The sequence below is a fragment of the Lingula anatina genome, chromosome 5, assembly GCF_051362555.1.
Source record: "Lingula anatina isolate TDL-2025a chromosome 5, LinAna3.0, whole genome shotgun sequence".
Lineage (NCBI taxonomy): Eukaryota > Metazoa > Brachiopoda > Lingulata > Lingulida > Lingulidae > Lingula > Lingula anatina.
In genome coordinates this window covers 7,359,746-7,386,875 of record NC_141771.1, presented here as the reverse complement: position 1 = coordinate 7,386,875, position 27,130 = coordinate 7,359,746, and the positions used below count along the sequence as shown (strand labels likewise).

At 36.1% G+C, this 27,130-nt stretch overlaps 3 protein-coding genes and 1 long non-coding RNA gene across 4 annotated transcripts in view; 2 read left to right on the top strand and 2 right to left on the bottom strand.

Moving 5' to 3' along the window:
• Positions 1-873: 873 nt before the first annotated feature.
• LOC147761568 (uncharacterized) lies at positions 874-27,058 on the bottom strand. Its single transcript, XM_087013439.1, has 2 exons — positions 26,876-27,058; positions 874-2,963 (listed from the first exon to the last, which is right to left on the bottom strand). The coding sequence occupies exon 2, from the start codon at positions 2,798-2,800 to the stop codon at positions 2,021-2,023; it is 780 nt and encodes a 259-aa protein (XP_086869565.1). The 5' UTR covers positions 2,801-2,963; positions 26,876-27,058; the 3' UTR covers positions 874-2,020.
• LOC106174687 (glycosyltransferase family 92 protein gtnt-54) lies at positions 5,759-18,855 on the bottom strand. Its single transcript, XM_013556346.2, has 2 exons — positions 18,674-18,855; positions 5,759-7,591 (listed from the first exon to the last, which is right to left on the bottom strand). The coding sequence occupies exons 1-2, from the start codon at positions 18,853-18,855 to the stop codon at positions 6,649-6,651; spliced, it is 1,125 nt and encodes a 374-aa protein (XP_013411800.2). The 3' UTR covers positions 5,759-6,648.
• On the top strand, positions 13,940-15,948 carry LOC147761569 (uncharacterized). The gene is made up of 2 exons (XR_015334550.1): positions 13,940-14,165; positions 15,656-15,948. It is a non-coding gene; the product is annotated as an uncharacterized LOC147761569 (long non-coding RNA).
• LOC106174686 (sorting nexin-13) overlaps positions 17,013-27,130 on the top strand; it is a 38,501-nt gene continuing 28,383 nt past the window's right edge. Inside the window, exon 1 of the mRNA XM_087013438.1 lies at positions 17,013-17,142. The gene's annotated coding sequence lies outside the window, so the exon portion shown is untranslated. The remainder of the gene's footprint in view (positions 17,143-27,130) is intronic.

Sequence of the window (27,130 nt, the reverse complement as noted above, 5' to 3'; positions counted from 1 at the left end):
TTGGATCAACATTGAAAACAGGTTGGGAAGTTGAATCGCCGTTGATCTACCTCAAGTCAACGTCAAATCAATGTTGATCCAGCCACGTCAAAACGCCGTCATAATGTGACATTGACTCGACATTGTATTTTGGTCATTGACTCAACGTTGTTGTTTGGTCGTCGTGATACAAGACATGGAACATAATTTTAAATATTAATTATTGAAAACGTGATACTATGTTTATCAATACTGTAACAAACTTCATCAAAATATTAAAAATGGCACTTTAAAGTAAAAGTGACAGTCGTTTGTGTCTTTAGTGAACTAGTGAATTTTCTTAACTTATTATTCAGAAATACATTCCAATAAACTTCCTTGCAAGGTCAGCTAACACTAGGATGAATAAGTCGCTGTGAATGTGATGGAATGAAGTTAACAATGTTGACAGTTCATGGTAACGTATAATAGATAGACAGGTTGAAGTAACCATGACTGTCTTATATATATATATATATAGTGTTAGAAATTAAGGCTGGACCGTCTGCCCGGGGCTGACAACTTTCAGAACGGGCTGATAAGTTTTCCCACCTGGCAGACATTCAGTCCAGCTACTTTTCAAGATGGCTGGACTTTTGGTCCAGCAACTAATTTTCCTAAGAGGCAAACACTGTGTATGTATATATATATATATATATATATATATATATATATATATATATATATATATATATATAAAACTAAAAACTAAACCTTGGAAATCCTAACTTAAAGGCCATACATATATACCCTACACATGGTTAGCCATCAGACACATCCTACTGCTAAACACATCCTGGCTAAAAGGGTGTAACATGCGTAGGTGCAAAACATGCTTAGGAGCTAAATGCGTTGAAAAAATGAGACAAAGCAGGCACTTAAATGTTTTTACAGTGTACGTTATAATTGTGTACCTGTGTTTTGTACCAAAAAAAAAAAAAATTCAGGTCATTTTAATGTCTTTTCATGCAAGAATGTTGTCTAACAACTGGGGTTGATACAATGTTGTTATCTGACATTGTTACAACGTTGTCATTTGACATTGATCCAACTTTCAAATCCAATGTTAATCCAACGTCTAGTCAACCTTATAGTTCAACATTGTTTCAACGTTGAAACAACATGATTTGCCCGCTGGGTACATACTGTTGACATAATTAATACAATGTATTGCAATAAATTAAAATTACATAATCTATACATCATAGTTCCAACACAATATCAGCTAGTGTACCATTTGTATGTATAAAGCTTTTCAACAGGTTTTTTTTTAAATATCAACACTATAATATAAAATTTCTCCCAGAATCACAGTGACTGTCGTCATTTTTAATGACATTTGAATATGGTCTCACTGTCCTGAGGATGGTCTATTTTAATTTCGTAGTCCATGCTGCCCTATATTGTAGCTCCAAATATAGCTGTTCATGGAAGTCTGCTTGTGTTTGTTGGAGCAGCTGAAGGATAGTTTGTGGTTGTTGTATCTTAACTCAACCCCTCTTTCAAAATGGTAATACTCAGTATATTCTCTGGTTTCTTTTTCTTTGTAAGTGATGTTCTTAACTACAAGAAGTCATTTTCCATTCATTGGGCATTCAGTCAACTGTTTTATCATTTTCATTTAGTTTACTCGCAGCTACTGATGATGTTATTGTTCTTTGCTTTAATAACAATTTGAGGTATGCTGTCCACACAACTATAGTTCATGTAAATACATCTTGCTCATTAACTCTTGCATTGACATTGTCCTTAATTTTTAAGACTTGACACAAAATGTGTGTGTGTGTGTGTGTGTGTGTGTGTGCGTGCATATGTATGCCCCATAGTAGAGTTAGAGGCAAGTAGTGTTATATTCATATATAAATACATATTAGATATGTAAAGGTATCCTATATATCTTTCCCATTTCAGATGTGATAAAAATGATAAAACCCATCAATTTGAAAAAAAGTGCCCAATGTTGCTAATTCCCTCTGAAATGAACAAAAACCTTTCAAAACCACTACACAATAAGAGCCCTGGTCTTTTGAAAGATTCTGTCCATTCTTGCCAACAGTTCGTCTTTAAATTTATACATGTAATAGTCCCTCTCAGCTGGCTTTTTGGAATCTTTTGGAGGGCGACTCCTATAATGCCACATAGTGCCCAGATGTACAGGGATATCAAAAGGGTGAGAGCCACTAAGATGCACCACATGATGTACACGACATTTTGACACCCCTTTGCCTAGAACCATCACTTTTGGGCGTGTGAATACAATTTCGCTCTCTGCCAACGTGTACTCCAAGGAAACGGGGTGATACTTAATGAGGAGAGGGTCATTGTACTTTCCCAATTCTTCTTTCACCCGGTTTCTCAACGGGAAAAAACGGTTGTGAAAAATGAAAGAGCTGTAATTTTTAGGGATGAGTTTCACCAACTCGGGCCAAGTTCGGTTGTACCCTGGAACCAACATCTCATCCAGGTCGTAGAACGCAATGTATTTATATTTGTGCAGATTGCGATATAGACATTCTGTATGGGCCAGAACCTGAGTACACTGGTCTTCAAAACCCTTCACAAAACGTTCCTCCTCTGGATTTAATACATGGTCAGTTACCATCCCTGCTAACTTCCAATTCACCAGTTCCAACAAGCCCTGTTTCTCATACTCCCTGATTACAGGGTTTAAAACAGTGAGGTTCCCTAAATAGTCATACAAAGTGAAATGTGTTGCTCCAAACATACGACTAAGTTCAATGAATTCCACCAACTGTCTAGTCCTGTTATACCCACGATGCATTGGTTTGATGCACACTGCATAGGACTCTGGGAGATTGTCAGGAACGCGGGCATCAATGATTGGAAGGCTGGTCACTGGTACAGCACACGGAGACTCAGTGACGGATACTGCATATGGAATTACCTCAGGCTCTATTTCACACGTCCACTTCACCTGCAGATACCTAGAAAAACAAGACTGCAGTGTGACATCTCATGTTTCAGAACTAGATAGGAAGTATATAAAAAACCTTAAAACTCTTTCCAACTCTGAACTGAATTAATGTTTGGTCTTAGGGACCATTCCTACAGATATTTGGATAGATCTATCTCCCTGGGGAGTCTCACTAAATTGTTATCAACTTAACCAGCTTAAATATCTGTCACGCCTAGTAAAGATGTTAGGGGGTTATCATCTTTAGCCCCTAGCTGATTCGGTAGGCATGACAGACATTTAATATGGTTAAGTTGATAGCAATTTAGTGAGACTCCCCAGGGTGTTAGACCTATACAGATGGATCGATCTAGGCATGGGAACCCAGTCTTAAATTAAAATCTGATTTTCCTGACCAGTGAATAAATATTTTTTTAAATTTGTGTAACAGCTATGCATGTAAAGATGCAACAGCATCATGTGATTATCTCAAAAACAGTAGTGCAACTTGGTCAACTTTTTATATTATTTACTAATCTGTTGTTTTAAACAAAAGATTCTCAGCTAACACACAATCACATCTGTAAAAGCTGTCAAGCCCTTACATTTTTTTTAATCATCACACTGGCACCTCTAGCACATTGCAACATCCAATTCACTGCCATATTATATATAAGCCAATGTGCCCTTCTATCTGCTGTTACATAACACGATTGCTGCCATCTGGTCACATCTAACACAATCATTCATGTCTAACACATCTGCCAACACAATTGCACATTTATTAAATATCACCCAATCACTTCTTAAAGTGACGTTACATCTAACACATATCAAAAACAATCGTAGCTGAATTATCTACCACAATCAGTCACATCTAACACAATCAATGTTGTCAGTTCTAACAAATTTATCACATCTAACACAATCAATGTTGTCCGGTCTAACACATTGTCACATCTAACACAATCAATGCTGAAACATCTACCACAATCAGTCACATGTAGCACAATCAATGTCGACAGGTCTAACACATTTGTCACATCTAACTCAATCAATGTTGTCGGTTCTAACACATTTGTCACATCTACCACAATCAATATTGTCGGTTCTAACACATTTGTCACATCTACCACAATCAATGTTGTCGGTTCTAACACATTTGTCACATCTAACTCAATCAATGTTTTTGGGTCCAACACATTTGTCACATCTAACTCAATCAATATTGTCGGGTCTAACACATCTGTCACATCTACCACAATCAATGCTGTCACAGCAAACACAATCACACTAACCTTTTCCCTCCACAGAGACGATATATATAATCTGTAGTAGTATGAACTACTTGATTGTAAGGTTTCCCAGTAGTTTTGTTCTGATACCATAACTGGCAGTAAAGCCTGTTAGGTTCAGAGGACTGATATGCCATAACACAAACTTTGGCAAAATTCCCCCTCACGTCTAGGTAAGCACTGAAAATGTAATTTGCAGAATCCACACTTTTGTTAGTGACAGGCAGCCATAGCTGCTGCTCCGAGATGCTGGGCAACACAACTGGAAGATTTGGACAGCTTTTGTGATCTTTTATGTGAATAACAGGATTTTTCTTTTTGTAATTTGTTGGATTATTGGTCTTCTTCTCAGATGTTACTGTCACAGTATTTTCTTTTAAAGTTTTATTCATCAGACCTGTCTCCAAATTCTCAGACATCCTTTGCTTGGCATTTTCTTTTATGTTTTCTTCCACAATGATTGACTTTCTGTTACTTCCTCTGGATCTTGTGTCATTGACAAGATCTTCACTGCTCTGTAACACCTTGGATGAAATTGCTAGTTTTGCTTTATCATTTGTTAATACATTCCCTCCCAGAGGATTTTTCACATGCAGCGTCTTTGTACTTGTAGAAATAGCATCCAGTGACCTTCTTTTTTCCTCTTCAACTTTGTGTATTTCCTTGCTCATCTGTTTTTGTGCATGTTTTGATTTTACTGCAAGCCAAAAAGTTTCAAATAACATCACGCCAAATGCCAACAACCCAAGAATCAACAACAGTCGGGCTATCTTTTGAGAAAAAGTGTTCCTCACCATCTTAGAACTTGTTTCTAATAGCCACGAGTGCCACCAGCAAGACAATTAATTATCCACTGTGTTAATATTTATGATACATTGTAGATGTAACTGTGGTTGGTTATCTATTTCTGCAGTGACTGGTACACAATATAAAACAACAGCCAGTGTTGTAGTTCCTCACTTCTTAAAACCCCCTTTACACTGGACGGTGTCCTTTCTGCGTCCTTTGTGCGACCATGAAACTGGCATCCCTGTGGACGTAGAAAGGAAACACAAGCAATCGCTTTAGTTGCAGAAAGAATGTTCAATGGTTGGCCACTTGTCGGCATGTAAAGTATAATTATATTTTACTCTCGGGGCCGTACTACGGGTCGCAAAAAGGACGCTGTCCAGTGTAAAGGGGGCTTTATTGCTCGCATAATATGGGTCGGAACAGTCTTGACGATCTCTCCAAGTCTCTATCTATCTTAGAGGCCTAAATTATATAAGGAATCATTTCTGCGTGCCATAAATCAATTATCTGGCATGTCTTATATTATAGGAAATAAATTAATTTTATCAATTGTTATATATGTGTTTGTTTGTAGATATACTTATTTAGTGCATGCCAGTATACAGGTTATTTTACTGCTTTTGTCCAACGTTGAATTTTTTTATGTTACAACGCTGTCATTTGACATTGATCCAACTTTCAAATCCAATGTTAATCCAACGTCTAGTCAACCTTATAGTTCAACATTGTTTCAACGTTGAAACAACATGATTTGCCCGCTGGGTACATACTGTTGACATAATTAATACAATGTATTGCAATAAATTAAAATTACATAATCTATACATCATAGTTCCAACACAATATCAGCTAGTGTACCATTTGTATGTATAAAGCTTTTCAACAGGTTTTTTTTTAAATATCAACACTATAATATAAAATTTCTCCCAGAATCATAGTGACTGTCGTCATTTTTAATGACATTTGAATATGGTCTCACTGTCCTGAGGATGGTCTATTTTAATTTCGTAGTCCATGCTGCCCTATATTGTTAATGTAGCTCCAAATATAGCTGTTCGTGGAAGACTGCTTGTGTTTGTTGGAGCAGCTGAAGGATAATTTGTGGTTGTTGTATCTTAACTCAACCCCTCTTTCAAAATGGTAATATATTCTCTGGTTTCTTTTTCTTTGTAAGTGATGTTCTTAACTACCAGAAGTCATTTTCCATTCATTGGGCATTCAGTCAACTGTTTTATCATTTTCATTTAGTTTACTCGCAGCTACCGATGATGTTATTGTTCTTTGCTTTAATAACAATTTGAGATATGCTGTCCACACAACTATAGTTCATGTAAATACATCTTGCTAAGTAACTACTTGCATTGACACTGTCCTTAATTTTAAGACTTGACACAAAATTTGTGTGTGTGTGTGTGTGTGTGTGTGTGTGTGCATGTGCATATGTATGCCTCGTAGTAGAGTTAGGCTAGTAGTGTTACATCTCATATATAAATACATATTAGATATGTAAAGGTATCCTATATATCTTTCCCATTTCAGATGTGATAAAAATGATAAAACCCATCAATTTGAAAAAAACATCCAATGTTGCTAATTCCCTCTGAAATGAACAAAAACCTTTCAAAACCACTACACAATAAGAGCCCCCGTCTTTTGAAAGATTCTGTCCATCCTTGCCAACAGTTCATCTTTAAATTTATACATGTAATAATCCCTCTCAGCTGGCTTTTTGGAATCTTTTGGAGGGCGACTCCTATAATGCCACATAGTGCCCAGATGTACAGGGATATCAAAAGGGTGAGAGCCACTAAGATGCACCACATGATGTACACGGCATTTTGACACCCCTTTGCCTAGAACCATCACTTTAGGGCGTGTGAATACAATTTCGCTCTCTGCCAATGTGTACTCCAAGGAGACAGGGTGATATTTAATGAGGAGAGGGTCATTGTACTTTCCCAGTTCTTCTTTCTCTCGGCGTCTCAACGGGAAAAACCGGTTGTGAAAAATGAAAGAGCTGAAATTTTTAGGGATGAGTTTCACCAGCTCGGGCCAAGTTCGGTTGTACCCTGGAACCAACATCTCATCCAGGTCGTAGAACGCAATGTATTTATATTTGTGCAGATTGCGATATAGACATTCTGTATGGGCCAGAACCTGAGTACACTGGTCTTCAAAACCCTTCACAAAACGTTCCTCCTCTGGATTTAATACATGGTCAGTTACCATCCCTGCTAACTTCCAATTCACCAGTTCCAACAAGCCCTGTTTCTCATACTCTCTGATTACAGGGTTTAAAACAGTGAGGTTCCCTAAATAATCATATAAAGTAAAATGTGTTGCTCCAAACATACGACTAAGTTCAATGAATTCCACCAACTGCCTAGTCCTGTTATACCCACGATGCATTGGTTTGATGCACACTGCATAGGACTCTGGGAGATTGTCAGGAACGCGGGCATCAATAATTGGAAGGCTGGTCACTGGTACAGCACATGGAGACTCAGTGACGGATACTGCATATGGAATTACCTCAGGCTCTATTTCACACGTCCACTTCACCTGCAGATACCTAGAAAAACAAGACTGCAGTGTGACATCTCATGTTTCAGAACTAGATAGGAAGTATATAAAAAACCTTAAGACTCTTTTCAACTCTGAACTGAATTAATGACCATTCCTACAGATATTTGGATAGATCTATCTCCCTGGGGAGTCTCACTAAATTGTTATCAACTTAACCAGCTTAAATATCTGTCACGCCTAGTAAAGATGTTAGGGGGTTATCATCTTTAGCCCCTAGCTGATTCGGTAGGCATGACAGACATTTAATATGGTTAAGTTGATAGCAATTTAGTGAGACTCCCCAGGGTGTTAGACCTATACAGATGGATCGATCTAGGCATGGGAACCCAGTCTTAAATTAAAATCTGATTTTCCTGACCAGTGAATAAATATTTTTTTAAATTTGTGTAACAGCTATGCATGTAAAGATGCAACAGCATCATGTGATTATCTCAAAAACAGTAGTGCAACTTGGTCAACTTTTTATATTATTTACTAATCTGTTGTTTTAAACAAAAGATTCTCAGCTAACACACAATCACATCTGTAAAAGCTGTCAAGCCCTTACATTTTTTTAATCATCACACTGGCACCTCTAGCACATTGCAACATCCAATTCACTGCCATATTATATATAAGCCAATGTGCCCTTCTATCTGCTGTTACATAACACAATTGCTGCCATATGGTCACATCTAACACAATCATTCATGTCTAACACATCTGCCAACACAATTGCACATTTATTAAATATCACCCAATCACTTCTTAAAGTGACGTTACATCTAACACATATCAAAAACAATCGTAGCTGAATTATCTACCACAATCAGTCACATCTAACACAATCAATGTTGTCAGTTCTAACAAATTTATCACATCTAACACAATCAATGTTGTCCGGTCTAACACATTGTCACATCTAACACAATCAATGCTGAAACATCTACCACAATCAGTCACATGTAGCACAATCAATGTCGACAGGTCTAACACATTTGTCACATCTAACTCAATCAATGTTGTCGGTTCTAACACATTTGTCACATCTACCACAATCAATATTGTCGGTTCTAACACATTTGTCACATCTACCACAATCAATGTTGTCGGTTCTAACACATTTGTCACATCTAACTCAATCAATGTTTTTGGGTCCAACACATTTGTCACATCTAACTCAATCAATATTGTCGGGTCTAACACATCTGTCACATCTACCACAATCAATGCTGTCACAGCAAACACAATCACACTAACCTTTTCCCTCCACAGAGACGATATATATAATCTGAAGTAGTATGAACTACTTGATTGTAAGGTTTCCCAGTAGTTTTGTTCTGATACCATAACTGGCAGTAAAGCCTGTTAGGTTCAGAGGACTGATATGCCATAACACAAACTTTGGCAAAATTCCCCCTCACGTCTAGGTAAGCACTGAAAATGTAATTTGCAGAATCCACACTTTTGTTAGTGACAGGCAGCCATAGCTGCTGCTCCGAGATGCTGGGCAACACAACTGGAAGATTTGGACAGCTTTTGTGATCTTTTATGTGAATAACAGGATTTTTCTTTTTGTAATTTGTTGGATTATTGGTCTTCTTCTCAGATGTTACTGTCACAGTATTTTCTTTTAAAGTTTTATTCATCAGACCTGTCTCCAAATTCTCAGACATCCTTTGCATGGCATTTTCTTTTATGGTTTCTTCCACAATGCTTGACTTTCTGTTATTTCCTCTGAATATCATGTCATTGACAATACTTTGGCTGCTCTGTAACACTTTGGATGAAATTGCTGGTTCTGCTTTATCGTTTGTTAATCCATTCCCTTCTAGGAACTGTTCCAGATAATTTTTCACATGCAGCGTCTTTGTACTTGTAGAAATAGCATCCAATGACCTTTTTTCCTCTTCAGCTTTGTGTATTTCCTTGCTCATCTGTACATGTGCATGTTTTGATTTTACTGCAAGCCAAAAAGTTTCAAATAACATCACGCCAAATGCCAACAACCCAAGAATCAACAACAGTCGGGCTATGCTTTGAGAAAAAGTGTTGCTCACCATCTTTGAACTGGTTTCTAATAGCCACGAGTGCCACCAGCAAGGCCATTAATTATTCACTGTGTTAATATTTATAATACATTATAGATGCAACTGTGGTAGGTTATCTATTTCTGCAGTGACTGGTACACAAGAAAAACACAACAGCCAGTGTTGTAGTTCCTCACTCCTTTAAACCCCCTTTACACTGGATGGTGTCCTTTCTGGGTCCTTTGTGCGACTATGAAACTGGCATCCCTGTGGACGTAGAAAGGAGACACAAGCATCACTTTGGTTGCAGAGAGAATGTTCAGTGGTCGGCCAGTTGTCGGCATGTAAAGGATAATTATTTTTTACTCTAAGGGCTGTACTACTGGATGTAAAAAGGACACTGTCCAGTGTAAAGAGGGCTTTATTGCTCGCATATGGGTTACAGGTCAGGCATGCAGGCAGGAACAGTCTCGACAAACTCTCCAAGTCTCTCTATCTTAGAGGCCCAAATTATATAGGGAATCATCTCTGCATGCCACAAATCCATTATCAGGCATGTCTTATTTTATAGGAAAGAAATTAATTTTATCAATTGTCATATGTGTGTTTGAAGATATACTAATTAAGTGAATACCATGCTTCAAAGCAATTAGTTTATATAAGACATTTGACAATTATTATCACATAGATCACAATTCTGCCTATGATTACAATATGATCAGCAGGATGGGAAACAACATATCCGTCATCATTGTTATGGAGGTACCTTGTTTGAGATAGCAACTGGTAGTTTCACTGAGGCCCACAATAGCATCTTCAACAGGGATTTCAATAACAGAACAATAGAAGCAGCAATTTAGAGCTGCAATAAAGATTATCATTATTGCTTTTTTGTGTCGCATCTTTTGCAATGTGCTGCTGACGATATGAATAGTGCCTTATCATCTGGGTCGGATCACTGTTGATCTCACGCTGATGATTTTCCGCTAACAAAGTCCCTTGAACAAATATGAAAATTTTCTGCTCCTCTCGCTTAGATTACTAACCATCTAATGGTGACGATATGAAAATTGCATTCTAGGCTAGCTCTGATCACTGACGATCTCCTGCTGATGAATCTAGTAGGGCCATTCCGTGGTATTTGGTCCGCAGACCTCAAAATTTCAAAAAGGAATCCTACTTATAAAACTTATAATTTCTGAAACCAGACATCATAAGACACCAGAATCCAAAAGAAATTTTAGGTTTTGATGATTAATTATGATTTTATTGACAATTTTATCTGGAAAACTTTTATTTTTCATTTTTATTTTTGATATATTTTTCATAATAGAGATCATTTTAAACAATAAAGGCTAAATACATTAAATATAACCTATTTCTTACATTTAGTCAGGTGCATTAGATTAAAAAAATATTTGATTATAAAATAATGGATTAATCAATATCAATTTGTCCTTCCGAGATGATTTTGGTACCTATTTTTTAAGTTTTCTCAGAAACTACAAAAGTTAAAAACTTATAACTTCATATTCTCCTCAACCATGAAAGGGGCCAACAAAATATGAAATTATTTTTGCTTAGAACCACTTCAGTAAGAAATTAAATCCAAATATATAAGCATTAAACATGACACCTAGCACAGTGGAAGCACGTATGAGGCATTTTGATTGGACCATAACAGGTCATGTGACCAATGAGCCCCCAAACCCTTATGTCTTTCAAGATAATCTTGAACTTAAAATTCACAATTATTATGTATAGAAGCATTTTTAAACTGAGAAACATTTCATTTGAATGAATAATATTGAAGTTATTATAATTTAGACAATTGATTATATTTATAATTAATAGATTTGGTAAGAATTTCTCAAAAAATGTCCCAATATTATTTAAAGATGATTAGAGCAGATGAGAACTTATATTATAGTCAAAATTAGTAACACGTTTGAAGATGAAATATATTACCACGGAAAGACGTTTACATTTGATATTATTCATCAAAATTATGCTGGTATGTATTCATAAAATATTATTATTAGCCTTATTTTACATTTTATTTAGCAATGGACAAAACGTCCTTCCGAGACGTGTCCTTCCATGACGCCTACTTGATTTTTTTATATGCAAAATTTTCAAATTTATTATTTTTTTTCCAAAAAATTTTTTATACACTGAGAAAGTAAAATAATCAAATATTCATATTTTGATTTGATTTTAAAAATATCTACACAGACAGAGCAGAATTTTAGTGTTGAAGTTGAAAGTTAAAATTCCATGTCCATTTCACGTCCTTCCGAGATGCTAACTATAATTTTTTCGTAACTTTAATTTTTTTAAACCTAATTTTTTGCCTAATTATAACTTACATATAGAAGAATAAACATACAAAAAATGGACCTTGTAACTTTTTTACTTTTGAAAATATTTTCATTTGAAGTGTCAAATGTCCTTCCATAACAGCAAAAAAATACCACGGAATGGCCCAGTAACAAACTCCCCTTGAACTAGTATGAAAATTGCCTTATCATTGCACTCAGATCACTCACAATTTCCCATTGACCATCTTCCAGTCTCTTGAAGGAATATGAAAACTACCTCCCAGATCGCTTACGAATATGAAAATAGTCTTTTTGGTTCCATCTAGAATACTTATCCCTTGCATGTTTGTTTGAGAGTGGTCAAATGACAAAACATACTCATTTTCAACGGTGTGCATTGTTGGTTGAGGTTGCTGTTACATCTAACACAATCACTATCATATGAATAACAATCATTGCTGAAATCACATCTACTGTAATCATTGCTGAAACATCTACCAGTCAGTCACATCTACCACAATCAATGTTGTCAGTTCTAACAAATTTGTCACATCTAACACAATCAATGTTGTCATAGCAAACACAATCACACTAACCTTTTCCCTCCACAGAGACGATATATATAATCTGTAGTAGTATGAACTACTTGATTGTAAGGTTTCCCAGTGGTTTTGTTCTGATACCATAGCTGGCAGTAAAGCCTGTTAGGTTCAGAGGACTGATATGCCATAACACAAACTTTGGCAAAATTCTCCCTCATGTCTAGGTAAGCACTGAAAATGTAATTGGCGGAATCCAAGCTTTTGTTACTGACAGGCAGCCACAGCTGCTGCTCCGAGATGCTGGGCAACACAACTGGAAGATTTGGACAGCTTTTGCGATCTTTTATGTGAATAACAGGATTTTTCCTTCTGTAATTTGTTGGATTGTTCTTCTTCTCAGATGTTACTGTCACAGTATTTTCTTTAAAAGTTTTATTCATCAGACCTGTCTCCAAATTCTCAGACATCCTTCGCTTGGCTTTTTCTTTTATGGTTTCTTCCACAATGCTTGACTTTTTGTTTTTTCCTCTGAATCTTGTGTCATTGACAATGTTTTGGCTGCTCTGTAACACTTTGGATGAAATTTCTAGTTTTGCTTTATCATTTGTTAATCCATTCCCTTCTACGAACTGTTTTAGAGGAGTTTTCATAGCCAGCGTCTGTGCACTCATAGAAATAGCATCCAATGAGCTTCTTTTTTCCTCTTCAACTTTGTGTATTTCCTTGCTCATCTGCAACTGTACTTGGGCATAATTTTGCTTTTCTGCAAGCCAAAAAGTTTCAAATACCATCACACTGAATTCTAATAGCCCAAGAATCAACAAAAGTAGAGTTACGTTTTGAGAAAAAGTGTTGTTCACCATCTTTGAACTTCTTTCTAACTACCAGCAAGGCCATTAATTATTCACTGTGTGAATATTTATAATTCATACTGAATTACGTGATCAAAGAGGCAATATTGCCTCCGGGTATTATGCAACCAGCTGAAAAAAGGACATTTGTATTGAATCAAAAACAAGGCAGCAAAGTTGTCAAATGTAGAGACTTTAAACAGGAAAAATGTCCATTTTCAAGCTTTTTACATAATATAAATTAAGCAATTTACTATCATTTTATACGATCAACTAACAAAATTGTTCAGAGGAGAAAAATATCAATAGATCAATATAAATGTCCAATTTGCTCTACTCTGAGATTCTGAACATGGTGAAGGATTGAAGCTGACAAACTGATATGGGTTTATTTCCATTCTTGACACTTTATTACACAATACATGAGAACAGATTTGCCCTCATCTTTATGTAATAAACCAAAAAAAAAAAGTTAAAATGCAGAAAATGACAAAAGAACATTAATTAGGTATGAAAGAACAAACTAGTCAGTATGTGGTCAGTATTGCAATAGGTGTGCTGACCAAGCACATCCACTACACTTCATTTGCACAAGGACCTTGATTTGCACATGGACCTAACTAGAGAAGGACAAGTAACGCGGAGAAAGATCAAAGGATAATCGGCTTAGCGCGAGCTCTTCGCGAAACGATGTGCGTTCGGATCACGTGACCTCCCGTACAGGTAGCGAGCATATCGCGGCTGTTGATGACTTTTTGTGTTATTTGGACAGGTAGCTGGTGATAACGCGAGGAAAACGTTCGGGTGGATGAGTCAAGACACTTATAGAGATAAAATGTAAGTACAATTTCTTTTGCTATTTTGGATGCTAGATGAGAATAAGGATATGTTTGTTCATGGAGGAATTCAAAATGCCCAATATGGTGAAGGCAATCGTGTTTGTTACCGTAAAATGAGTGTTTAAAATTGTTCAACTGCAGTGTCGAATACTTGTCTTTAGCTATGATCCGATAGAAAAATATTTCTAGTCTCGAAATTTAACCTCTATGTAAAGAATTAGCCTTAGATGCGGCAATAATTTAACCTCAAATCGTGTTTTGAATTAAAATGACGCAATTCCTCTGCGATTTATTCGACTCGCCGACATCGTTTTAGGTCTGGTATTTTTTACGTACGGTTTAGATAAAGGTGGCATCAACACCGCTGTGTACTATATGTATAGGTTTATGTTACTTGCTGAAGTGAGCCCGAATTATGGAATGATAATTAATATTTTTAACTCTTAATATGGGCTCTCGTTGCAACATGGCACCACACATGCAATTGTGACACACAAAAACGCACCTGTGATCCTTTTAATATCCTTTTTATCAAAGTTGACATTAACACTGCTCTGAAGCATATATATTTACACATTACCGGCTACAGTCAGCTCCGGTCTGAGAATGATAATAATTATTTTTTTAACTCTCGATATGGGCTATCATTGCAATATGGCACCACACATGCAATTCTGACACACAAAAACGCACCTGTGATTCTTTAAATATCCTTTTATCAAAGTTGACATTAACACTGCTCTAAAGTATATATATATTTACACATTACCGGCTACAGTCAGCTCCAGTCTGAGAATGATAATTATTATTTTTTTAACTCTCAACATGGGCTATCATTGCAATATGGCACCACCCATGCAATTGTGACACACAAAAACGCACCTGTGGGCCTTTTAATATCCTTTTATCAAAGTTGACATTAACACTACTCTGAAGTATATATGTATATTCACATGACCGGCTAAAGTCTGCTCCAGTTTGAGAATGATAATTAATAGTTTTTCATTTTTAAATTGGATTCCCTAAACAGAATAAAGACGATTGACAAACACCCTCAAGTGTATATGTGGACATGTCGAATGCAAAGTTCCTGACTATATTTATTTGGGTAATGGTCATAAAAGTAGATCTTGATCACATTTGTGATAAGAGTCTCACCTCTGTAATTACCTTGCTACATTGCATTATCTTGTTATCAGGTGCTTGAAATCTTTGAAATAATCCTGAGACATGCCTTTGGATAGCACCTAGCTGGCTTTATCAAATCATCAAAGGGCCAGACGGTTTAGTTACCTGGCTGATAATGATCTAGAAAGTCCATGCCTAACAAGGGAAGTAAATTTAACTAGAGGGAAAATCTACCTGATAGGTAGAATCTTGAGATGCATTTGAAAAGGCTAACCTGTGGCTCAAATGTCCAAGTAGAAGTAAAAAAGGCAATTGTCATTTATAGTAGTTTGTGATAAAAACATTCTTATTCTCTTCCAGATTCTCTTCACAAGATGCCGAAAAGTTAAAATAAGACAATGCACCATTGCCCAAGAGGAGACGCACTAATTAAACATTTGGACAATAATTCACATAGGTCAATAAGAAATTAGTTTATACCTTTTATGAATAAGTTAATACTACTCGTGATACAAATAGGAAAGAACTCCAACATGACTTTCACAAAAAAAGACAAGACAAGAAAACTGCACATGTATTGTATATTCATCATCACTAGCTTTGTAACAAGCATTTTTAATGTTTACTTTTTTAATAATAAATATTGGAATGTACTCAAGTTGTTTTATATTTGCTATCTTATGATGAAAAAAAAAAATGAAATGTAAAAAACATGGATTATATGTTTAGACAGTTTTTTCTTGCTTGATTGAAATTGCATATTCAATTACCTCAGAATACACTAACTACAGGTTTAAAAAATCTGATCCTGATAAAATTCATACTCACATTTGACTTTGACCCTCTTGCAGTGATATGCGTCTTATTTGTCAAATCTTTTATTATTATAATATATTAAGTTGTGTAAAAAAAAAGGAAGTGAAAAGAAATAAAAAGAAGATTTTTTATGTCCAATATATGCATTTTTTATTACCATAAGATCAGTATTGGTGAAATTAATCTCATATTGTAAACGGGTAACTTTTAATGAAAAATAAAAAGGAATATAAATGAAAGATAGTTGCTGACTGAAAAACCAAATATTATAAATACTTATAATAAGTTCTTGAATTATGACTGCTTTTCAGTTACTGAAAACAGAAAGGCATATTTTGGTACCTGGTGTATTATTTTCTACCAAACTAATACGACAAATCTGACTTTTAAATAACTAATTAAAATTAATGTAAACCTAGATGAAATTTCTAATTAAGATCTTAATTGCTAAGTGAAAAAACCCAAATGTTATAAATGCACAAGATCATACTGTCTGTTTGTTGAAAATCTAGGTAATAATTCAAGCTGTAATTCTACTCTTCCTTTTGAGAGACTTTCTCAATCCTTTTTCTTTCGTAGATGCAGACACAGATTCTTGGTACCCCTCAATAAATTTCCACGTGTTGACGGAAACCTGTGTGCTCGCAACTGCAAGATGGCGGCAATGCTGTATCATAGCAACCACGAGGGACTGCGAGAAATTGCGTTATCAATGCAGAGAAACAATAGAAATGCACTGAAGCACAGCGCGCGCTACCTTGATAATAAGCTTTTCAGACGCCCGTGGAGCTATCAAAACAGATTATGTGAGACAATAGGCGAATGTTTACCCGAACGCACATAGCTTCAAAGGAAGATGCCGCGTTACTTGTCCTTCTCTAATTAGGTCCATGATTTGCATAAATAAACAGTTTTTGGTGGTCAACCCCTGGGTGCTTTCCAGTTGAAGTAAAGTTGGAAAGGAATGCAGTTCTCCAGAGTAATGCAGTGGCAGAATCTGATGTTAATTTAGTTGAAAGAGGCATATTATGGTGAGACAGTTACCAGTATATATAAAATTATATATACTTTATTAATTTTTTATGTATGTATATATTATATTGCTTTCTCAACTTCACAGAATAATCATAGGGGTGCTAGGTCTGAGTTACTTCTCCAGCAGGTAGCTCAACAGCTATGAAATGTTTTCCAGAGATCAACTACAAACTGACTGATCTCTACATTTATTTCTATGGCTGAAAGATCTGGCCCCCGTTTCACAAAGAATCTTAAATCCGTAGTCGACTAGCTCAGGCTAGGTGACCTAGCTAGGTCGACTACACTGAAGTCGACTAGGAGTGTTTCACAAAGAATCTAACGTCTTAGCTTGACGTGCTTACTGTAGTCGACGCGCACGAGAAACTCTTCAAGAAAAGGAGGTGTAAAATTTCAAAAGTTTCACAAGACATGACGTTTCATGGCCTCTTTCGGCCAAAAACGATCGTTTATCAACAATAATAATAATCATAATAATAATCTTTATTGGAGAAATCGCAACCCGAAGGTTGAAGTTATACAATTACATAAATGAATATTTAAGTCAAGGAAGCCTGGTCATTTTTGCACTGGTGCACTCCGTAGGCGGTCTCACCTCCCTGGGGAGCATACATATATCTTAAGATCTTTTCCTGATATACATGTACATAGGGAGAAACACATAAATACAATGCAGTCATTCCATGTTATTTAGCATTTAAAATCTATAGGGTGGTCCATAAAAAAATACCTATTATACTTAATTACACAATACACAACAGCAAGTTTAGCATCATTTTTATATCAACTTACAACATTGTTAAGATGAAGAAAAAGTCAAAATAACACTTTTACGTATATCTAATTAGTTCAATAATGAGTTGTTAACATGCCTCAGAATTGAAACTGAAGAAAGACTATGTATATATATACAAAAAAGGCATAAATTTATCCAAACTGAACCTATCAAGCTTATTTTTTAACTTGATCTGTAAAATAGTCCTACAAATCTGTCCTACAAGTTTTAAAGCAAAATATCACATGGTTTTCATGTTATCTGTATAATGGTGGATAAAATAAAAAAAATAAAAAATAAAAAATAAAAAAAACAGCAGAACTTTTGTAAAAATGGTCCCATCAACTGATCAAGCTGGTTTTCAAACTCGACCTGTATTTAAGTAAGGTTGATCACTCCTGTGAGTTTCAAGACAACAGGCCTATAAGTTTTCCTTGACATGTGTTAACAGTATAGCAAATATGCTGAAAAAAAATAATAAAAATGAAAATAAAAAACAGCATAACTTTGGTAAATATGGTCCCATCAAGCGAATAGGGGAGATGCGATATATACAGCACACAAGAAGGGTGGGGACTGAAAACATGGGTACCACCAGTGCCTACCCTGGGGGTACAATATGACTCTACCATGAACTAGTAATAACATAAAATGAAACATGAGCAGATTATGGAGGTTTGTCAATGCAGAAATGCACAGGCAAATACCTAGAGGCTGCCAGAATACATGACTTTCTGTCTGTGTGCACCTACCCTAAAAACTTCCATGTGTTGTGATTGTGAACCAGTATATTACGGTTGTGGACTGTCTTGAAGAAGCGCCATCCAGGTGTCAGCACACGCAGAAGAAGCGCGTGATATGAAATGAGAAGCTCTCGACTACGAGACACCGGACAGAACACACCTTGGGCGTCAAATCCACAATCTGCGAGCATTCCTTGACCAATACCATACCTACTTAATTATACCACTATAGCTGACATTCAGCAATAGTGCCATAGTGGATATTGATCATGGAGCGGTTGTGAGGACGTACCAGGATTCCTATAAGTGGAATATAAGGTAAGCGGTCTACGCCCCTGATCAGGGCGTGACAGCCGCCTTTATGTGTATCACTGCTAGTTAGACTGTAGTTATCACAAAAATAAGTGACTTTAGCCACTCGGGTTCACTTCATTTGGCGACAAGGAAAACCGAGCCCGTTTCCTGTTCTTTGATCAATTTTTGATGTAAGAAAAATTCCTTTGTCTGCCGCCAAATTTGGATAGGTGGGGGGAGTGAAAGTTTATTTAACTCCACGATCCGTGTGCAGGGGTGGCAATACTTTTTATTGTCCAATATACCCTTGTACGTCCATTTGGTGGTATATGAAAGTAATGATTTTGGTTACTAAATTTAAAGATTAAAGGGAAATTCTTTCATCTAAATTTGATTATAAAGTAATCTCACTTATTCTTGGGGATAACATGAGGCCCCCCAGACTAATTGGTAGTGATCCCCTAATATATACTGCTAGCATCTGTTTTTTAAAGGTAAGGGTTTATTTTTTATAAAATTTATCTTAGAATTTACCATATTTGGAGATTTATTCAGGGTAAAGTTTCTTATTTCTTTGTTTAGGGTGAAGTTTTTCAGGGAAATTTGAATAAATTTTTGAGGGAAGGTATTTTTGGGTTTACATTTATTTTCAATTTTTTACCTAGTTTTAAGGTCAAAAGTGAACCTTTGACTTCATTTATTGTATTTCCGGCTACATTTAGCCCAAGAACAGACAGCAGTATATATTCACATTGCCCATTCCATTGTCTTTTACAAAATACCCCTCAGCCCTATTTTTGACTTTCCCCCTGACCTTCTCAGTGAATCTGAAAGTTCCGGATCACAAGAAGACAGGTCTTCTGATTAACTCGCACACTAATTGGGGACAGGAAGTGCCTCTTTTACAGAAATATGCTGGGTTAGTGTGACCTTTGACTTGTCAAGTTATAACAATGTCAATGGGATCTAAGGTAGATCTTACCTACCTATGATGAGCTAATTAGAGTGCCTGGTATAGGTCAAAAACATGCAGAAGCTCTTTTAGATTTCAGGAGTAATAATAAGGTATCTTCTTGGATGAGCACAAATATTTTGGTCAAAACTAAATCTAAAATGTTGCCCTATTTTTATTTTTTTTTAACCATTAATATTTTAAAGAGGGCAAAACCCAAAATACATTATTTCTCCCCAACCTCATCCATTTATGATGCCTAAACCTGTCCACAAAGAGCTAATGCAATCCCCACATCTATTGATTTCTCATTCTCTGATGTTATAAGTAATGAACAAACAGCTGAAATTTAACAATTATTAAAGTATAGTTAACAACTCAAAATAACAAAGTTATAATTTTTTTTTGTTTATAAAACATAATTAAAATTCTAATGTAAAGTTTAAGTAAAAGTTTAAAGTAAGCCACCCAAATACATGTGTAATACTCAATCAAAAATATATATTTAAAAACAGCATATCATTACTGGACATTCAGGAGTTTGAGAAAGATATGGATGAAATTACATACTGTAGTCTTTGCCAATTAATTTCTGCACTTTCCCCCAGCCCAATGTTATTGGAATAGTGAACATTTTGGGAAGGGAAAAAACATCGGCTGTTACCTTCTTTTAAAATTCATATCCTGCATTTATTTACCCTTTAGGATATTTAACATCAACAAATCCCTTAGTTCAAGCAGGTTTTTGGTGACAGTTTCCCAACCCTGATTTTGATGATTTGCTACCAAACTTGAGAAATCCAACCCAAAATTTACCCCTACTTTACAACCCATCCCTTTCAAACATCAGGCACTAATCCCAACATGCTTATTCTGGTGCCTGGTAGCCCCCAATATTTGGACAAATTTCTAAAAATCAGGGATGCTAGTCTTCCGGTTTTTACCGGAATTCCGGTTTTTTGCGTCCAGTTATAAAATTTTCTGGTACTATATTTTGTTCCGGAATTCTCGTTTTTAACGTGGTCGCGGACTGGACGAACGATGCGTCAGAGGAACGTCGCATTTCAACCATTGCGACAGAGCTGCGTTTCAACACAATATCTAGTCACAACCGTAGCACGTGATTTATTTATGGCGCTTGATTGGTTGGAAATGTAGGCTTTAATGTCGGCACCCATGTGGAAAGTTTTGACACCGCGTGCGCGGAATTTTGAACTAAACCAAACTAAATGGATTTCGCGGAGAGGGGAACAGACGATATTAGAAACATCGACATTACTGTCAAAAATAGATTTAGTTGGAGTTGGCTGGAGGAAAAGGACAATAATGACGATTTTTTTTCTACCTATGTTCGGAAGCGAAAGTCCCCCGGAGAAGCTTGGTGTGTATGGTGCAACGACGTGATCCGGTACGGAAGCAGTGGTAAAAAAGCTCTGAAAAACCATGCTAAAACAACTAAGCATGCCAAAGCACGTAGTTGTTGCTTACGTGAGGGGTCATTCCTGTCTACTATGGGTGGTAGGTGTTTATGTACTGATGGCACTTCCATCTTGTCAATGTCAAGATTATCCTTGGAAACAACTGTTGAAAATTACCATGAAGTTGTGATGACATATATTGCAATATATTTATTAAATAAAATTTGAAATATAGTAATTGTTTCATAATCAATTTGTACCCCCCCCCCCCCCCCCCCCGGTCTTTGCCAAAAAAAAGTTCAGGTTTTCTTTCCGGACCCCACTAGCATCCCTGAAAAATCTTTAAACCCAAACCCATTTCCGTAATACACAGGGTGCTGAACCTGGTGGGGGAATAAACCTGCTCCAGGTGATGTGCCCAGTGTCCCCCATCCAACTATTAGTGGATTCTCAAAACCATTGGGTACAGCAGCTCTGACTGAAGAAAATCCTGTTGAGAATTCTCATCCACTTTTCCTACTCTTAAACGTTATTGAGTCAGAAAGGGCAATAAAAATTAAACCATCTTATTTGCCTAAGGATGAAGAAAGTTCTCAAAATATACAGGGCTATCCAAAGTCAGTGAAAACCTCCACCTTTCCCCAAGCCGAGGTTACACATCCCCATGTATATATATATAAAAAAAGGGGAAGTTCTTTAGATCTTAAAATCCTTTAAAAATTAGGAGGACTGAGAAGACTTTAGATGATTGTTCCAAAGCTACAGGGAGGTAAATGGGTGGATGGAAAAATTAGTGCAAAGATTACCAGTATATACATTGGAGCTTAAGGTGTAACATCATTAACTTATACACCAAATCACTGTGCTCCAATTCTTTTTTACTGCCTTGATCAGTGAGCTCAACACTGTTTCAAAGGGGAAATTTTCCCAGAAATTTCACATACAAAGTTCTATCAAGCAGTAAAAATCCCCAAACTAATCTTTAAATGAGTGGACATGCTAGGTTTTCTTACTGGCCACAGACGTGTTCCTAGATCTACCTGAATCATTCACCTTAAAGGAATGTATTACAAAATTCTGTTAGGGGTGTTTGGATCGGGAGATGGGGAAAATATGCGCGTTTGTCTCATTCTACATCAATAGAGGATGCTATGAACAATGTCAGTTTTTCCAACAAGTCCTAGAGGCAACGTTGGGAATAATTAAACTGACTGGGCCAGGGTAAGCAACTGCATCCTTGTAAACCCTGTTCATAGTAGTTGGCCAGTAAGATAAAAACCAATTTGCATTGTCTTTGGGAAGTAATGATGGTTAACAATGATCTTTTAATCACAGATGTTCCTCGGTCCGGTGCTGGGCATATGAAGCTAGTCTCATGGTGGTCCAACGGAGGGTTCCTTACTGGTTATATCAGCTATCGGATGCTTCGTTGGGGGCTGTCCTATCAAATGTTCCGAACTCTGCTGGTTCTTGTGGGCAAAAGCTTAAAAATTAAAATCTCTCTAACAACTCTGCTGGTCAGAGAAGGAGGGGAGAAATAATAATATAATACAGCTTGTCCATTTGAATTTGGTGGAGGGAGGAAATGGGGACAACCTATCCTCTTGTGTGGCAGTGGCTGAATGTGTCTAGGCTTGGCTGTAGATGCTGTGAGTTAATAAAAAGGGAGAGTTAACATCACTGAACAAAGACCGTAGACAAGAGCAGTCATCTCTCAGAGCAGAACCTGAACAGAATCTCGTTAATCATATCTTTATCTATTTTCCATGTCATATTAAGAAATCATGTCATTAATATTCTCTTCCTTATCATCATCATTTCTGAATTTCACCTTTCCTTTTCTTTTCTTCTTTCTTTTCCTTTCCTTTTCCTGCTTTTATTAGACCAAAATCTTTCATAATTTGTATTTGGTCTGTATCTTTTTCTTTGTCCTCTAACTCTGTATTTGTAATTTCCTGTTTTGTATCTCTTAGTTTTTTCAAGTAAGGAGGCTCTTAGTTACATGTAGCCTGTGATTTGTCAGGCATTGTTTTGCTTTGCTTTGGTTACTTTTACTTTACCCAAGTCAAGCAAGGAACAAATATATTAATTCTTTCTATAACCCTATCCGTATAATAGAATCAGTATAATAAATGGATTTCTAAACAATTAACCACACCACAGCTGGTTGGCCACAAGTGTGATGTTTTCATTTTTCATCTATTTTTACATTTGACAATTTTTGAGAAAGGGTAATAATTTATATAGGTAATTTTGATTTCAGTTTGGTTTAAAGTTGATATTTGATAAAACTTCTACCAAAATATAATGTAAAAGTCAAATGTAGTTTTTGTAATAAAAACCATTGGCTTTGTAGTTTCACCAGCTGGCATGTTAATTGTCTCCAAAATAAATAAAGAAAATGCATAAGTACAGTACTTCCAGTTTGGAATTAAATAAATTTTGGTCATAGCATTGTATAACATAAAGGGGTAGAATTCAGTTTAAAATTATTTGAGATCTGTCTCAGAGGTTCTGTTTCTGTAAATTCTATACTGGCCATTACAAAAGATGTGTGCTCTTTGGAAGGAATTATTTGGCCTAAGGGGTATATGTAAGCATAGCAGCATTACTCCTAAAATATGGGCTAAATTTCCCTGATGTACCATCTCATCTAGACCTTAAGTGGAGAACAGTTAGTAGATTAAGGTAAATGTACCAGTGACATAACCTAAAGAGATCCTACTGTCTTTTCCACATATTTGGCCAGCCCATTCCCAAACAGTGACAACCATGTGATAGGATTCAGATATTTGATGAGACTTCTCTCGCATCTGATCAATGCGACTGACTCTGATTCAATTATTCTGATCCAACCCGATTTATACCAACTAGCATAACCAGTTGTTCCTGTTGGGGTATGTGTCAGTGTGAATACCCTATACATGTACTCTATCTCAGGAGGACTGACTTGATGCTAATATTACCCGATTGTGAAGGTTACACACCAAAAATATGGGTATAAGTCTCATGCATTTGAGAGTCTGTCCCATGGATTGTGTATACCAAATTACCCGATTCATTCCCATTCCCAATGGTCAATATGATTCAAATAAAGTTGGCTCAATTGGATGTTGAAAACTCAAAACTTTTTATATATATATTTAGTGACACAATTAAAACAACTCGTGTCACATACCAGCCTATTTTATTAGACAATAATTTAAAAAATAATTGAAAAGTAGCCCATTTTATTCACACAATAATTTAAATAAAAATAATAACAACAACAAAATAGTGCAAGGGCTCAAAGGTTGGTGCAGTAAAAGTCAACATCTAATTGGGATTCGGCTTTATTTTTGATCAGAAAATGTGACAGTAGTGCGTGGTGGTGTTATTATCATCGTGTACTATTTAATTATGTGATGGTGAATGACATTTCCTCTTCCCCTTATGGAAGACTGCCTAAATACATTAGTAGGAAAACTTGAGTTTCTAAAATTGACGGCAATTCTGTTTTTAGACAGTAGAGGTCAATAGGAAACCAGTTAATAACTGCTTTTGTGGCAAAACAAGGACTAGAAAAGGGGTTAAGGGCTCACTAATACCCCATTATCTCTAGATTTGTAAGTCTGTTCCAGAGGGGTTCCATATGGAAGACAGAATTTGCATATCTAGATGATATTCTGGTCAAAGGAAAGTCTTATTTCACTTATCATGTCTCTGATCTGAAGGAGGTTTTAGAGAGATACACAAAATACAATAAATATTTATTTATAAAGTTTATTTCTTCCGGTACAGTATAAAGGTTTAAGTTTTGCAGTAAATGTGTAAGTCTTTATTTGTAAATTTTTGTGTGTTTGTGCATATTAAAAATATATTGCACATCAAATATTTAAGAAATGTAGACTTAAAAACAGTTTGAAATGAAAACTGAAGTTTATCAGTAAACAAATCATTTAAAATTTAAAAAGTAGCAAAATAACTTTCTATAAAAAATTTCTTTTTTTTTGTTTTTGGGGAGGAAATCCCTTATCTTATTTTTTTATAAAATCTCTCAACCTCTGTATACACATCATTTGACCGGGAAGTAACTTTTTATCTGAGACTTGGACTGTGAGGGTGCAATTGTCATATTGAAAGGGTTTTGGCTGAACCATCAGAGTTGGCCATACCTGCAATTGGTACAGTATCAACCCCCAAGAACTACTGAACATAGTGAGGTTTACTCACCAATCTAAATGCTACCTGTTTGGGGAGAGTAGACTTACAATCAGAAAAGATTGCTAACATCTGAATTCTGGTAGTTCTGGTGAGGAATACTTCATTTGGTAGTTCTAACAGTTCAATGCCTCAGAGGGAGAATCACCAAAATAAGTTAGCATTTTCCAAATTTTGCTCAGTTTCATTTACAATTTGGATGAATACCTGCATAAAAAAATGTATATATGTATGTATGTATATATGTATATATTTGTGTATATGTAATATATATATTTTATTTATATGTTTATTGCACAATTGCACTTTTCCTTTGCATAAATCAAAATCTGGGTATTCTCCGAATTGGATGAATTAGGTATAAGTCCTGATACAGGGGATCTAGTCCAGTATGCCCATGGAGAGGTTCCCTTGACTGAGAATTGGTAAGAAATGCAAGATAACTGTGGTGAATAAATAAAAAATGCCATTTATTTTCATTTATTCAGCCAAAGGTGATGATCCGAAATCTGGTTGATACTCTGTTTGGAGATTGTAGTTAAATTCTAAATTGACTCTCTCCAAAAACATACAGAGTTAAACCAGAGACCATTTTATTATATATCCCCAAAGACTATAACATTTAAATTAATGGGCTGGTCCCATTAGTTTAAACATTTAATAGGCTGGTCCTATTGTTTTTAAAAGGAATTCGGGGATATTGTTTTAAAAGGAATTTGGGGAATCTTTTTATAATAATCTTTTAAATTAGAATTTTTATAAGTTCAAGCATTTCAAGGCTGGTCCTTCAATTTTTAAACGTATGTATTCCCTTTTTAGAAAATAGGCAAAATTGGGATGGTCCTTTTTTTAAAAAATTATTATAAAATGGGGGGGAATGTTGTGATTGTGAACCAGTATATTACGGTTGTGGACTGTCTTGAAGAAGCGCCATCCAGGTGTCAGCACACGCAGAAGAAGCGCGTGATATGAAATGAGAAGCTCTCGACTACGAGACACCGGACAGAACACACCTTGGGCGTCAAATCCACAATCTGCGAGCATTCCTTGACCAATACCATACCTACTTAATTATACCACTATAGCTGACATTCAGCAATAGTGCCATAGTGGATATTGATCATGGAGCGGTTGTGAGGACGTACCAGGATTCCTATAAGTGGAATATAAGGTAAGCGGTCTACGCCCCTGATCAGGGCGTGACAGCCGCCTTTATGTGTATCACTGCTAGTTAGACTGTAGTTATCACAAAAATAAGTGACTTTAGCCACTCGGGTTCACTTCACATGGCTTCGGCGGATGGCCTTTTTCTCACCCCAAAAGGCTACACGCTGATATAAAACTCACCCAAACTGAATATTGTATCACAGGAAAGGCGAATTCTTTCTTTATTCGATGTCATGGTCTGCTATTTTACGTTGTTATTCTGTCTTAATGTACACAATCAACATTTATGTTCACCATGTCGAACTCGTGCTTGTGTTTGCATTTGTTCCGCCGCCACAAAAATGTTAGTCGTCAAGATACGACAAACTCGACGTCTAAATATGTAGAGTTATAATTGTCACTAAAGAATACTCTTTAAAGTTCAAAAATATACAC

Coding starts and splice junctions, on each gene's coding strand:
- LOC106174687 (XM_013556346.2), bottom strand. CDS start 18,855: ATGCTCGCAGATTGTGGATTTGACGCCCAAGGTGTGTTCTGTCCGGTG. Junction 7,592..18,673: donor AACACATGGAAGTTTTTAGG/GTAGGTGCACAC, acceptor TTGTTTTTCTAG/GTATCTGCAGGTGAAGTGGA.
- LOC147761568 (XM_087013439.1), bottom strand. CDS start 2,800: ATGCATCGTGGGTATAACAGGACTAGACAGTTGGTGGAATTCATTGAA.